General features: G+C 34.2%; 1 protein-coding gene and 1 pseudogene across 1 annotated transcript in view; one reads left to right on the plus strand and one right to left on the minus strand.

Annotated features, from left to right (window-relative positions):
- Window positions 1-15,214, minus strand: part of LOC110639732 (uncharacterized) — a 33,812-nt gene extending 18,598 nt beyond the window's left edge. The window contains exons 1-12 of the mRNA XM_021790802.2: window positions 15,038-15,214; window positions 14,778-14,955; window positions 14,608-14,692; window positions 14,427-14,466; window positions 14,089-14,337; window positions 13,138-13,237; window positions 12,986-13,060; window positions 5,048-5,146; window positions 3,418-3,534; window positions 3,216-3,331; window positions 2,981-3,080; window positions 283-641 (exon numbers count right to left, since the gene is read on the minus strand). Of these exons, the coding sequence (XP_021646494.2) occupies window positions 283-641; window positions 2,981-3,080; window positions 3,216-3,331; window positions 3,418-3,534; window positions 5,048-5,146; window positions 12,986-13,060; window positions 13,138-13,237; window positions 14,089-14,337; window positions 14,427-14,466; window positions 14,608-14,692; window positions 14,778-14,909 (1,472 nt within the window). The 5' untranslated portion in view covers window positions 14,910-14,955; window positions 15,038-15,214. The remainder of the gene's footprint in view (window positions 1-282; window positions 642-2,980; window positions 3,081-3,215; window positions 3,332-3,417; window positions 3,535-5,047; window positions 5,147-12,985; window positions 13,061-13,137; window positions 13,238-14,088; window positions 14,338-14,426; window positions 14,467-14,607; window positions 14,693-14,777; window positions 14,956-15,037) is intronic.
- LOC131175521 (uncharacterized) lies at window positions 6,733-7,626 on the plus strand (annotated as a pseudogene).
- Window positions 15,215-16,358: the final 1,144 nt, after the last annotated feature.

A 16,358-nucleotide genomic window follows, 5' to 3' on the forward strand; every position in this document is an offset into this window, starting at 1 on the left:
ATGTTGTATTGAAAAAGGAGGAAAGATAAATAAATCAATCAAGGCAACTTCATCCATCTCTGAAACATCAACAAGAATAACTAGCTAAAAAACTCTTGATGTCTTATAAGTTTTTCAGAACAACAAACAGCCCACTTTCATAGCTGCCTCCTATTTGCATAAACAGTGATGATTTATGCACTTCATTTCAAAATAACACATAAGAAATAATAAACGAATCAGTGCAAAAGTATGTCGATGTCTAAGACACCAACAGCATTAAAGAAAAGTTAGGAAACTTACTTTCCCGAACTGCTTACAGAAAGAACAGAATATGAATCATGTGGAACAGGTATACTAATATGCTTCTTAATCTGCTTGACATGCAATGGTTCAGCTGAGTCTCCCCTGTGCTTTCCTGTATCAGATAAGGAACCATTGCTGCCAAGAGATGGATTCGCTGTGTTGGACAATTGAAAGTTCAGTAGCTTCAATTCCCTTTCAACTACATAAACAGCAGAGTGCTCCTTATTTCCTGATGGGGTTGGTAGAGAAGCTACAGCTGGGAGAGTTTTGGCATCAAACTCACTAACAATAACACCAATATTGGTTCCAGTAGCAACAAGGTGAGGCTGCAAAGGATGTGCAACCATACAACAAACCTGCAATGACAACCCATGAATGTCAATTGTTTCTTTTGGTCCAAAGAGTAATTCATATTCAACAAATCTGGAGAAAAAATTTGCTGGTAAGTACCATGATTTGATAACTCTTCAAAGGCAAATTTCACTTAACAAAGAGTATCATGCTCAACAATAATATTGAAGATACAATTGCCTTCGTTACAGTTAATATCCCTTATTAGTTTAGGATAGGAGTAATGTACCCTTTATATGACCTTACGCACTCCCCCAGCCACAACACCACCCCCAACCACCCCCCAAACCCCCCCCCCCCCCCCCCCCCCTAGCTTTTGGAGTGAGTTAGGCTTGACCCATTTACAAACAAACATGTGAAAAACTAGTAGTTGGCAATGCCAAACTACAACAATACTGACTTTTAGGACATTAAGATTACATTATTATAGTAGCAAGAAGAATATGTCAAAGGAAACAAAGTATATAAAACTAAATACAAGTGTAAACCATGCAACTGCAGGCGTGTGGATGATGTTTCACATCATACAAGTAACATTACCCATGCTGTTGCTACAGACTTACAATTACAGGATTTTTTTTTTAACAAAAAATTTATCAATAAAATTTAAATTTATTAGTAAAACAATTTATTAGGTAAATTTTTTCACATGGTGAGATAAAATTTTAAGTATCAGTTGATTTCTTATTTTATTAAAATTTAAATTTCAACGGAATTAAATTTTATTAATGTCATATGATAAAATTATAAAATTAAATTTTATTTATGTCATATGGTTGCATTTCAGTGTCAGTTGATTTTTTATTTTGGGTTTTTGAAGTTTCATTATCATAAATCCCAGGTGCTCACAAGAAGACATTTTAAATTGGTTTTGTACTTTTTTGTTTTTCATTTCTGCATAAATTTTATTACCACGAAAAAAATTCATTATTGAAAATACAAAAGTTATTTTATAAGAAAAAAACCTAAATTTAGACCAAAACAAAAGTTGTATTTTAATTTGAGCCAAGCATTAAATTTAACTACAATTTGCAATTGACCAAAAAATCAAGTATCTAATCAAGCTTTTATCCATCTCATGTTTAAAGAGTGAAATATCAATAAATGCAAAAGCACGATTATAAATGAGTAATAATATAATTACTAGTTGACAATTTTTTTTAAACGATATATGTCAGTCAACTATTATAGAAGATATTATATTTTGAATTTTTTTTAAGAATTTTTATATTTCCTAACATGTTGGGTGTCTATCTTGTGATAGAAATATTAAATTTAAATCTTTTTTTTTTCCTCTAAATTTCACCATACCTTAAAACAGATGTTTGATTTTAATCAATTTTAGTCAATATGTGATAATATATTTTTAAATTATATTTTTTACTCATAAATTTATTTGATATTTAAGTAAAATTTCCACTTAATCTTTTTTATTAATTTTATCTGTGTATATCCAATTCTCATTATCTTATTTCCAAATTTTTATTAAGTTATTTAATAATTTGTCTCTTGCTTGCTGACATGCAGTCATGTCACATCCAAGAGAAGAAGTCCATTACAAATTAATAGTGCATTCATCTTTAATGTTCAAGCGGAAAGACTGTCAAACTACAGTTTCTAGAACACTGACAGAAAGTTGTATTCTAGGCTATATAATAACAGTGTTATTAAAGGCACACCTCAGAAGTAAGGCGCAAGCCTCAGCACCTCCAACACCCAAAGGCAGGCAATGTCACCTAGGCACGCACCTTGCACCAGGTGCAAGGCATGCCTCAGGTAGGTTTCAGTCATTGTAAATTTTTTATGATATTTTAACCTAATCCTAAGCAGTAGCAACGGACTATTGGCAGTCCGGAAGAAGAAGAACAACAAGAAGAAGAAAAAGAAGAAGAAGAAGATGATGATGATGATGAGTTCAAACCTGGTTGTTAATAATTGTTTTATAACTTAAAAGTAGCATTGAAAAATAAGGAACATGATGGTTTTAAAACACTAATATCTATAAGACTAACAACACTTATTAAAAACATGTTCAACAAATTTACACAAGAAAATGTATACAACACCTTGATAATGAATCAATGATGAGTGTTGAATTCATAGTAGGCCAAGAATAAATCCTAAATGAAAAGGAGGGAGGAGGGGGAGAGCCAGGAATGAGAAAAGGCAAAAGAATTAAATCCAAAATAAAGCTACTTCTTGGAAAAGTTATGCTCTTATCTCTCCAACCACTTATCAAAATAACTGGGAGGTTTTTTGTGCTAGTACTAACAGATATTAAATGACTAACTAAAGTTACAAACAAAATGAAAAGAAAGAAAAAGGACCACAATCAATTACATACTCTAAGTTTCTTGTTCGGTGCAAGAACTTGAGGAGGGATGAGTGAAGAAAGCTCACATAATGGTCTTGTGAGAGCTGAATAGGTGGGGTGTTCAATAGCCCTGCAAAAAGTTAAACTGATTCACATTTAGGCATCCACCATACAGATCCCGTTGTCAACACCCTAACACCCAAAGGCCGAAGCCATAAAAAAAATATAACTTTAAAGCTGATACTGTTAAGAGACAAAACTATACCATATATGTGAATCCTTGACACAAGTTAATATATCAAGGTTTGGAGCTCGAGGGTGGCACCAAGAGGCCACACTGTGACAAGCCAGTTTTGGAACAGGTTTAATTCGCAGCAACTCCTGCATATATCGAACAAGTATGTAAGAAAAAGAAGGGAAATAGTTGACAAAGCTGTCATATGAAGTCCTTTCACAAAATACAACACCTTGAAAGAAATTGTGTCCCATATAGCTAATGTCTTATCTGCACCAATGGTAATAAGTTGTGGAGCACCTCCTATCACTCTGGAAAGCTCAACAGCCACAACTCCACCATCATGTGCCTATAGGTATGGTAAATAAACAAGTATTAAAATCTATCCTCAACTTTACAAAATCAGAGCAGCAGACTGAATTTTGCATCCATAGGTCAGAAAAATAATAAATCAGTGCAAGCATGCAGATACAATACACAAACTGACTTGGCTGAGAAATTTGCAGGTAAAATTTTCATCAACTCTTAAAATACCAAGAGAAAATTAAACAGAAAAGCCATGAATAACATGTCTCTTGACATCAGTGTAGCATAAATGGAAGAACTCCATATTGCTGCAAGATAAATAAGTATGAATATCCACATCAAGGAATGAATTATTTCATTAGATGATGTGCCACATCATGGGGTAAGATTGGATATCAACCTAAGAACCTTGAAATGTGATAACCCTAAGCGTGGGAAATGGAAAGACAAGGTTGCAAGCATGGAGTATGGGCGGCTAGGGTTGCTTGGACATGAGGCGTGGACTAGGGCTGGTGGGCCTAAAGAGGCAAAGTCCAAATCCAAGAAGAACAAGGACTCAAGGAGTGTTGGGCGGCTAGGGAAGCTTCTCCATGGCATGTAGGGATTAATGAAGAGTTGAAAAGTCAAATCCCACCTCAACTAGGACTTGGATGGTATGCGGAAGGGATGACCAATTCCTTATGATACTTGGTTTTGACAAGTCAAACCAAATCCAAAAAGTAATCCTAAAAGTAAAAGGATTTGGTTATCACTTTTAATTAGAAAGTTTGACTTTCCAAAAAGATACTTTAGTTCTGCTTTATTTCCAGCATAGTAATCATTAGTTTTTCTAATTTGTTTCATGTAATTTCTTCCTAATCAGTAGAGAACTCCTGCCAATAAATAGGCCTAAGATGTAATGCTTATTTACAAAAGTTTTTGATAAAATTAAACAAAGTGCTGCTGGAATTCTTATCAAGGTTGTGGCAAATGTTTTTAAGACTTATGACTTTCCCTTTACTTGGAGAAATGTGGCGTCTACCCTTGGGACAGTGTTCTTCTTTGTGGCGAGTTTCTCTTATCGAAGAACTTCAATTTCTACATATCTCTTTGTCTTCCTCTCTTTAGTTTTGTTCTTGTTCATAAAACATAAAAACCATAAAAAAATTTGTGTTGGCCGAATAGCGTTTGTGTTGTTTTCACTTGTGTTTTTACTTGTTCTTTCCTAAGTTCAATTGTTGGTCGGTAACCTAAGTCTACTAGTTTCTTTCCTTTACCCGAATTGTGTTTCTTGTCTTGTGTTGGTTCTTGCATTCTTTCATTCTCTTTCAAAATGTTTAAAAAAAAACAAACTAAAAAGAGTTCTTTTAGGCGTGTTCTATTCTTTCCTTAAAAGTCTTAGTTCGCTCGTCTTCATCTTAATTTAGCTTATCACTTCCTATCTTAAACTCTAGTTTCATTCATAACCAGATTTCCCTTTTTGTTTAAGCTACCAAAGCAATCTTCATAATTCTGTGTTCTTTGGCACATCATTAGATATTGAAAGAGAAACAGAGCGTAAAATGAAAGAACTCCACCTTTAAGCTTAGCTTGGGTACAAGTTCTCGTGAATCTTGACCATGGTCAGCACTCCAAAGTACAAGCAAACCATCACTACCACCTGAGACAAGAAGTGCCTGCAATCCAGTTTAAGCATAAAAGAAGCAGACAACGGAATTAGTGACATAAATTCAGATAAGCATCAACATACAAGTACATGTACACACACAGGGAACAGTCCCACAACTGTGCAGTATTATAACAAAAAAAAGCATGTGCAATGCATGCACACATTAATGCACCATGCACGTCTATTATTTCCATAGTTACTTGGATCGCGGTACTCTCATGTTGTGGTACTGGTACGGAATACGCGATGCGCTACTTTATGAAATATAGGATATGTAGGGGGTAAGTTTAGTTAGTACGCTAATTGGGTTTGTGGTATGCTAATTCGGTTCATAGTATGCAAATTATATTGTTTAATACGTAAAATATATTTATATGACAACTTTAAAAAAAAAAAATTACTTAGCACAATGTGTTTATAAAAAATTAAAATATTAATTTAATAAAAATAAGTAATTAATATAATATTTTTAATATAATGCAGATATTATCCATTCAAAATTTAAAATCATTTTATTATTATGATTAATTATTAAAATAATATAATTTTAAATATTTAAAAATTTAACTAACTAGTAATTACTAATATTTATAGTTTCTAAATGCTCTTCCCTTTCCAATAATAAATTAGTCAAAAATATATATTATATATTAAAACTTTCTCAAAACCCAAAGTCCTACCTACCCACCAAAAGAGGAAAGACCAATCTTTCAGGTAGCCACAGAAAGAAAAAGTCAAAAGAGCCGCATTTTGTCTCTAGCGCCCTTTCTTCTTCCTCTTGCATCAGCCCGTGATTTTTATTTTTTCTCGTTGCACCATTACTTCTGCTACTTCTTTCTCTTATCCTGCACAGGATGCTGATTTATTCATCTATGTGTACCTTTCTCTTTCTTCTCCTTTTTTTCTTTTCTTCCTTTACTTTCTTACCGGAACCCCAATTTGAACATCTCAGATTGCGTCACATAGCGATTTGAAACGCAAAAATTCCGCGAATTGGAACGCGTAACCCAGATCGCAGTACCCATAGGAGGTGAAAGAATCTAGTAACTATGATTATTTCACAATAACAGAAATAAGGGAAAACAAATTAGATGCAATACAATAGGGCATCAAACAACTAACCATTGAGGCCAAACTTCTAATGAAACATGTTATAGAATGTTAAGATATGTACCATAAATAGCTAGGATATGTATCTGTAGTGATTGTGTGAATATATTTAGGTGCTAGAATCGTGGCTATAATTACATATTTAATTAGGATTGTACTTCCTATTTAGTTGTCCTGTTATAAATTGACACCATTGGCTTGAGGGAATAATCAAGCTCTTCAATCATTCTCAGTATTCTTCTTCTGTTCTATTTTCTCACATGGTATCAGAGCCCTCGGTGGGTCTAATTTGAAATCTGAAACAAAGTCCTCATGGGGAGGAACTTTTCCTCTTTTTCCGATCACTTTTTGGGAGTCTGTGGCTGTCACAGCCTAGCCTAGTGGATTATCCAGCCCAGGATCAGCCTTAACCATGCTGGTCCCGTCACCTATTTCTCACTTTTTTGTCACTACCTCTTCATACAATGGGCTTTTCTGACGTATTTCTGAGCAACATTTCAGTGTGCTTCTCTCGCCAACATGTCTGAGATTGAGGAGTCCTCCAATACAGCCTCTAACACAGGTTCTGAGATTCTCACACCCATATCCAACACAGGTTCTGAGATTCTCAAACCCATATTTTCTTCCATTGGTAATTCACCAGCTATTACAATTGTTAAATTAGTAGGAAGTCAAAATTATATGTCTTGGACTGCATCAGTGGAATTATGGTTTATGGGGTAGGGGTATGATGACCACTTGGTTAAAAATGCCACAGATATAGCTTTAACAAATAGAGCTAATTGGACTAAGATTGATGCTCAATTATGTAGTCCCTATTCTCTAGACCCAAAATTACTTAATATTTTTCAGTCTTGTAAAACCTGTTGCAAAGTCTGGACTAAGGCGAAAACCATATATACAAATGATGTGCAGCGCATTTATAAGGTAGTATCAGATATGGTTCATCTACAGCAAAATCAACAAGATATGTCTAGTTATTTGGGACAGGTAGAATCACTGAAAGATGAATTTGATTCTATCATGCCATGTACTGATAATATTTCTGAGCAACAGCGGGACAGATTCTTCATGGTTTTGGCATTGATTGGGCTAAAACCTGACCTTGATTCTGTTAGAGACCAGATATTAACTAGTCCGGTTATTCCCACTCTAGAGGAAGTGTTTGCCAGGCTTCTACGCATCTCACTCAATAAGAATAATTTCTCCAGAATTGAATCTTCAGTTTTAGTTGCACAAAGTGGAAACCAACCGAGACAGAGTACTTATCAGAGAGGCAAAGGCAAAAGGCACCATTGCACTTATTGTGATAAGAGTAATCACACTCGAGACACTTGTTGGGCCCTTCATGGTCGACCACCATGCCCCATTCAGTAAAATAATATGAACTGATCAACTGCTCATATGGCTCAATCCGGTGAAAATGGTATTCTTCCATTACCTGATGGAAAGGATCAGGTGTCAGATTCTATCCTATTAACTGGAGCTGATTACAAGGAGTATTTGCAATATCAAACAGCAAAACAACAATCTTCTAGCAGTACTCATTCTGGTAATTCCTTTGCCTGTCTAACACAGTCTTCGCTCACTGGTCCATGGATCCTAGACTCTGGTGCTTCTGATCATATATCTGGTAACAAAAGTCTTTTCTCATCTCTAGTTTTTCCTCCGGTTTTGTCTAAAGTTACTTTGGTTAATGGTTCACAAACTTTAGTTAAGGGCATAGGAGAAGTAAAAATCTTTTCATCTATTCCTTTAACCACAGTTTTGTTCACTCCAGAATGCCCATATAATTTAATCTCCATTAGTAAATTAACTAAAAATCTCAATTGTTCGGTCACCTTTATATAGTTGTTGTGCAGGACCGGAGTACGGGGAAGATGATTGGAGTAGGATGTGAGTCACAAGGGTTGTACCATCTTTCTACTTCAAATTCTCCAGTTGCTCTTGCCTCTACCACTTCCGTTGATCTTCTTCACAATCGTCTGGGTCATCCGAGTCTTGCCAAATTGCAAAAATTAGTTCCTAGTCTTTCTAGTTTATCTTCTTTTGAATGTGAGTCCTGTCAACTTAGGAAACAAAGTCGTATTTTATTTCCCAAGCGAGTCAATAATAGGGCTAAGTCTATGTTTGAAATTGTTCATTCAGACATTTAGGGTCCAAGTCGTGTCAGTACAACTTTGGGATTTCATTATTTTGTTACTTTTGTTGATGATTATTCTCGTTACACTTGGTTAGTTTTAATGAAGACTCGTTCTCAATTATTCTCTATATTTCAAAAATTCTCTACTGAAATACGTAATCAATTAGGTGTTTCTATTAAAATACTTCATAGTGACAATGCAAAAGAATATTTGTCTACTCTCTTTACTCATTTCTTATCTTCTCAGGGTATTAATCACCAACCTTCATGTGCTTATACCCCTCAACAAAATGAGGTTGCCGAACGAAAGAATCGTCATGTAGTTGAGACTGCTCGCACTTTACTCATTCACCATAATGTTCCTCTTCATTTTTGGAGAGATGCTATTCTTACTACTTGTTACTTAATTAACCGAATGTCTTCTTCTGTTTTGCAGAATCAGAGTCATCATTCCATTTTGTTTCCCGACCAAGATGTTCATCAGTTGTCCCTGCGTGTATTTAGTTGTATTTGTTTTGTTCATGATCACACTCCTAGCAAAGACAAACTTCAGCCCAAATCAATAAAATGTGCCTTTTTGGGATATTCTAGATTTCAAAAAGGTTACAAATGCTACAATCCACTTACAAATAAATACTTTGTGTCAGCTGATGTAAGTTTTTTCGAAACATCTCCCTATTTTTCCTCCAACACCGCATCGAAGATTTTTATTCCCATCGCCTTACCAGTTCCTACTCTTCCTCCACCACCAATCAGTCCACCACCTCTACACGTCTACTCACGTCGTCCTCGTCCTCCCACTAACACCATTGATGTTTCTTTGCTTGATATAGGTACAATACCAGCTCCTGGTGACTCTTGCCCTCCTTCATCTTCACCAATTCCGGTCTTGCCTTCGACAGATGATGCTACTCCTCCCATTGACATCCGAAAAGGTATTCGTTCGTCTTGAAATCCTCATCTTATTTATAATTTTGTGAGTTATCATCATTTGTCTCCTTTCTATTATGCTTTTATCACCACTTTGTATAATATATCTGTACCTAAGACTGTTAGAGAAGCTTTGGAACATCCAGGATGGTGTAATGCAATGGTTGAAGAGATGACTGCTCTCCATAACAATGGCACTTGGGATTTGGTGCCACTACCAAAGGGCAAATCTACTGTTGGCTGTCGATGGGTTTATACAGTTAAGGTGGGGCCTGATGGCCAGATTGATAGACTTAAAGCTCGCCTTGTTGCAAAGGGCTATACTCAGATCTTTGGCCTCGATTACAGTGATACCTTCTCTCCAGTGGCTAAGATTGCCTCGGTTTGCCTTCTTATTTTCTTAGCTGCCAGCCATCACTGGCCACTTCATCAACTAGATATCAAAAATGCAATTTTATATGGCAAGTTAGCTAAGAAAGTTTATATGGAGCAACCACCAAGGTTTGTTGCTCAGGGGGGATCTGGTTTGGTGTGTTGCCTACGACGTTCTTATGGCTTGAAACAATCTCCGAGAGCATGGTTTGGACGGTTCAGTACTGTAGTCCAACAATTTAAAATGTCTCGGAGTGAAGCTGACTATTCAGTATTTTTCCACCATAATGGCCATGATAAGTGCATTTATCTCGTTGTGTATGTTAATGACATTGTTATTACAAGAATTGATCATGTTGGTATATCAATACTCAAACAACACTGGTCCAGTCATTTTCAGACTAAGGATCTTGGGAAGCTAAAGTATTTCTTGGGGATTGAAGTGGCACAATCCAAGACAGGTATCGCCATTTCTCAAAGGAAATATGCCTTGGATATACTGACAGAGATGGGCATGTTAGACTATAGACACGTAGATACTCCTATGGATCCAAATGTCAAACTTGTTCCTGGATAAGGGGAGCCATTGGAGGATCCTGGTAGATACTGGAGATTGGTTGGAAAACTCAATTATCTCACAATCACACGCCCAGACATCTCATTTGCTGTAAGTGTGGTCAGTCAGTTCCTTCAAGCACCATGTAGTAGTCATTGGGATGCAGTTATTCGGATACTCAGATATATTAAAGGAGCTCCAGGACAAGGCCTATTATATGAAGACATGGGTCATTCACAGATTATTAGTTACTCAGATGCAGATTGGGCAGGTTCTCCTTTAGACAGACAGTCTACTTCAGGATATTGTATTATGATTGGAGGTAATTTGATTTCTTAGAAAAGTAAGAAGCAAGATGTAGTTGCTATGTCAAGTGTAGAAGTAGAATATCGAGCTATGGCTTTGGCAACTTGTGAACTTATATGGTTGAAACAACTTCTCCAAGAGTTGAAGTATGGGGAACTTAAACAAATGTATCTAATCTGTGACAATCAAGCTGCACTTCACATTGCCTCTAATCCAGTGTTTCATAAGAGAACGAAACATATAGAGGTGGATTGTCATTTCATCAGACAAAAGATTGCATCTGGGTGTATTGCCACTAGCTTTGTTAGCTCAAATAACCAATTAGCAGATATCCTGACAAAATCTCTCAGAGACTCTCGGATTGAATATATTTGTAACAAGCTTGGAGCATATGATTTGTATACTCCAGCTTGAGGGGGAGTGTTAAGATATGTACTATAAATAGCTAGGATATGTGTATCTGTAGTGATTGCGTGAATATATTTAGGTACTAGAATCGTGGCTATAATTATGTATTTAATTAAGATTGTATTTCCTATTTAGTTGTCTTGTATAGATAATAAATTGACACCATTGGCTTGAGGGAATAATCAAGCTCTTCAATCATTCTCAATATTCTTCTTCTGTTCTATTTTCTCACATAGAAAAAGTGATCCAAGTAAATACTTGGAAGACTCCTCAAAAAAAAAAAAAAAAAAGTAAATACTAGGAAGAAGAAAATGAAATATTCCTTCACAAGATAAATAGCGTAGAAATTTTTTAATGACTATGAAGTTGGATTGATGAACTACGTAAATAGCTCTGTTATGCCTTCAACTTTACTGTACAAATGTCAGAAAAAATGCAACCTAATTCTAAGTATGATGCCTACGAAACCCCTAGTGTGATCAGTTACCAAAGGAATTCCTTCTGTGATGCATCAAATCACTCTCTCTATTCCACTGTCTCTATTTCTTGCAACCATCTGCAACAATATTGATATATGGCCAGCCCTAAATTCATCCACATTAAAACCCTATGTCAGTCATTTTTAACGAATTAGCACCCAAATATCACGGGTTATTTTTACTCACCATCCCTCAACTTTGAGAGTTGTTTCATTTCTGTTCCTCAACTTCAATTAGCCACAAAAAAATCCCTAAACTTTAATTTTTGTTCCAAAAAATCCCCTGACCTACAACAGCAAATTTCTAGATATAAAAAATTTAAAAAAAAAAAAAAACTATTTTACCCTCTTCCTTCTCTTTTTCTCTCTCTTCCTTCTTTCTCTCTCTTCCCCCTCTCTCTCTCATCAATAATTATGCTATATATGACCAGTGCCAACTGTCAAGTGCCCACAACAGATGCATTTCAAGGGTCCAACTGGCCCAGAATCCAAATACTACTACATGCACTGAGATCTGAAGTTGGACAAAATAATGAAGATCCTTCTGCTCTTGATATTTACAGACAAAATATGGTCCAGGAATAAGTCAAAGAAATGCTGTAAGAAGATACACAGCTGTTGTTTAAAAGCTTTAATCTCTCCTGTCCTGGTCTCCCCCTATGTGTGGTGGCACAATACATCTACTCTCTACCTATGTCTCTCTAAAATTTGAACTCCCCATATCATCCCTTAGCCAAAGTTGGCTTTCTTTTCTCCCACACTCAGACCTCTCTAATCTCTCACTTGAAATGAGATTTCTATCTATCTCACAAACAGATAAACAAAATGACCTCTTATGATCAGAAACAAACAAACTTGTCTGTCAAGTCTGATTTTCACTTGTTACAGTTGATGCATAACTACCCCCATGCCTATCTACCTAGTGCCATGTCAACAAGCAGGAAAGTGTTAAATCCATGTAATAAGGATTGAATAGCTGAGGGTTACTGTTCACTTCTCAAGATAGCAAGTCTGCAACTGAACAACCTCAGAACACAGGTCCACTTATTCAGTTTCCCTCTAAAACCATATCCTTCTACTTCTAGTGATCGCCAAAATCTTGCCCCTTCAAAAACCAAAACCTGCGCATGTATTACCTTTTTTAGCATCTACAGCCTCCTCCTAAAGTCTTGAGAAATCCTCTTTCAGTCATGCTACTGAACTGACCCTCATTCATATTTCTCTATCTACAGAAGCAAATGCTGCTTGTAAAATAGCCATGATCTTGAAGCAATACTAAGGCATAATTATCTTTTTCTTATTGTAAAGAAAAGCAATAAATTCCTATCTGCTTAGAAATGATACTTACCATTAATAAAAAATTAAAAAAAAAAGGTGAAAGATCCAGGAAACTTCCTATCATTTGTGATAAATGAATTGAAAAGCAGTAAAGCACCCTATTCAAGTAGGCAGGTGGCACAAACATTCAAACCCAGATTACCAAGTCTAATGTCAAAGCTGGCTGAAAGAAATACAGAGTGAGCAGTGGGAACTGAAGAACTACCTCACCAGATGCTGCCATGAAAGTCATCAAACAAGCAATGGATCCTTTATGACCTCCGGTATATCTACGTACAAGCTGCAAGAAACAAATATCACAATACATGGGAAACAGAAATAACAATACAAAAGAAGAACCTTTGCCAAAAGACGAACCCTCCATGTTATCATTGAAAGAACTCTAATGACACCATCTGATCCACCAAAAGCAACCAACGGACCATCCCCAGAAGTAGATTTACAAAGAAACTCCATACTGCAATGAAACATACATCCAATCAACCAAAGGATCAACCAATTGCTAGGACAAAATTAAATAAAACACTAATACCAGTCAACCAAAAACGACCATTAAATACCCTTACAGTATGTATATGATGGAGTGATATTACCATGTAAAAGTATTACAAGGACTTAAAGTTTGAGCTCACTTCAAAGTTGGACCGCGTTTTGAATAATTGTGCTCCATTAAAATCACTCATTTGAAGGATCATATACCTTTTGCTTTGGAATGATAGAGAAAGGAGCTAAGATACAAGTGTCTCCTCAACAAAATATAAAATTTCAACTTTTGACAAGGTAAACTTCATGAATACTTCTTCAACAAATAATTAATACAAGTGTGGTATATATACCTCTGTAGGGAATGAGTATACCTACTCCATCCTATCTAAAATAGAAATAGGCACTACTTAGAGACTTCCCTTCATGTATCAAATATTTGTTTTCCTAGTCGTTCAACATTTAATGAAGAGATAGGATCCACCTAGACACACAAAACTAAAGGTTTTACACACATTTTCAACCACTGATTTCATTTGCAGACACCTCCTAGATACTCTGTTAAATAAGAAAAAGTCAAGATGTCATATTTTTGCTCGGCTGAATACAGAGTAAAGCTTTATAGCTAGCAAATGGAACTTAAAATATTTGATTTTCAATTGAGGAACGATGTGCATTAGCAACTACTAGCAAATAAGAAATCAGAACATAGTAAGTGTATGGAATTTTGTTGTGTGTGTGTGTGTGTGTGTGTGTGTGTGTGTGTGTGTGTGTGTGTGTGTGTGAGTATCACAAAAGAAAATGGGATTTCAAAGTGGGACTTGCCATAAAAGTGACTTGTTGTCAAGCTCTTGCTTGAGTACATCCCGGCCACGCATTGTAACCAGGTCCAAAAAAATGGCTTTGTTTTCACAACAAATAACAAGAAAGTGCCTTCCCTTAGTTGGTGGAGCAGGGGAAGTAAAAGTCGAAGCAACATTATTTACAGCAGAGGGTGCTTCAGCAGCTGCCGAACGGTTATGCCAAAGTTGCCAAAACCGTACATCATCATCATAAAATTTAACCTGTTTAACACTTTTTTTCCATGAAAACAGAAAAGAAAAAACAGATCAACTGATATAAATCTTATTAAAAAGAAGAAGAAAATAAAAAAGAGGGCTTACCTGCCTCCCCTCATGGCTTCTGTGGGTTTCCCTTTGGAATCTACCAGAAGCAAAAATAAACATTTGAATCAAATTTTCAGCATTTCAAACAAATCAAATGAAAACATCACACCTTTTAATCAAAAACAAGAACAAATTCAAACAAATGGTAGAGTTTACTATAATAAAAGCAGAACAGAACCTGATTCACCCTCAGCAAGTTTTTCCAACTTAGCACCAACCAACCGCCTCTCATCAACACCACCAGCTTTTAGCTCGTATATTACCTTCATACATATAAAATCATAAATCATATATTTACATATAAAACCAACATAAAATTTCCAAGAAAGAAAAGGGTTTAGTTAAAACCTGGCGGTGTTCCCAATTCCAAACAGACACACGATCAGAGGCATCAGCAGTGACAAGCCATGGATGCGTTGGATGCAACTGAATCTTCACTATCTTCTCATTGCTGGGCCTGAATGCCCTCAATCGCAACATTTTTCTTCTTCTTCTTCAATCAATATTTTTCTTTTGGATCCTCGATCTGATTTACACAGAATGACACAGATCATCAATCATATTGGTTAAATTGAGTTAAATAAATTAAGAAAAAGAAGATTCGTTACCTATGAAAATTTAGAAATCTCAGCTAAACCTCACTTCCCTAGCGAAGAATTCTCCTGCAGTCCTATAATCTGGATCTTACACCTACAATCCTTGCAAGAAGAACAAGGATTCTATGAAATGGACGCTCGGAAAAAAATGTAATTACAAATGATGGAAAATATGTAAACCAATAAAAATATCTCTATAAATATTAATTAATATTAATAATGTAAATTAAATTTTAATTATATTATACCTATGTTTTAAAAAAAAAATTATTTGTGCAAACAATTTTATTATAATTTTTCAATTTAAAACTATAAATTATCATATTTATATAAAAATTTTATTTCATATTTCAAGGACAAATATAATTTTTATAATAGGAAATTGGGAGAATAAGATTAAAGCTAATTCTGCTAAATAAATAATATATTTTTTTACTGTATTAGGTGAGACAATTCAATTATAATTCTAACATTACACATTCTTAAACTCTTAAACTTATATATATTGAATAGTTAAATATTAGTGTATACACAAATTTAATAGAAATTAATTTTTTATATATATTCAATTTAAAATTTAATATTATATTTTATTAAAATGTTTTTAATATTTTAATATAATTTGATTATTAAAAGTTATGGCATGTAACTATAACACTTTATTTTAATAATTTTAATCTTTTCATGTCCAATTTAAATTTTTAACAAAATTGCATTTTTTATACTCTTTTGCAATTTATTTTTTGAGAAAAAATAAATTAGTTAATATATAATTAAAATATATTATTGCTTAATAAAAAAATTAATTGCTTAAAAAATATAAAAGTATTATTATGATCCTTAAAAATATTCAAATTTAACTGAATAAATATACATATTTTGTAAATTTTAGTTATAATTTTAGTATTAAATTAATGCATTCTAAATAATAATAATTATTATTATTATAATTATCAATATTATGACAAAAACAATAACTTTCGTTTATTAATTAAATACATAAATTACAATATGTATAAATCTTAATAATGTGAGCTTTATCTAAATAAAACAATTTTACAAAGTTAAGTAAAGTAATTTTGGAGTATAAAAATAGTTAAATAAGTCCATTTTTATTAATTAAGCCACAAATTAATTAGCTAGCTATAATTAAATCTAAACTGAAGCTAAAGAAAAATATATTGAAAGAGGTGATAATTATTAAAATTAAATGAATTAAATTATCATATTAAACTTTATTTTTTTATTTTAAATAATAATTATTATTATTACTATGAGAATTGAATAAAAATAATATTATAATAAAAATATTTAATTTTTTATTTGTAAATTA

The sequence above is a fragment of the Hevea brasiliensis genome, chromosome 17 (genome assembly GCF_030052815.1).
Source record: "Hevea brasiliensis isolate MT/VB/25A 57/8 chromosome 17, ASM3005281v1, whole genome shotgun sequence".
NCBI lineage: Eukaryota > Viridiplantae > Streptophyta > Magnoliopsida > Malpighiales > Euphorbiaceae > Hevea > Hevea brasiliensis.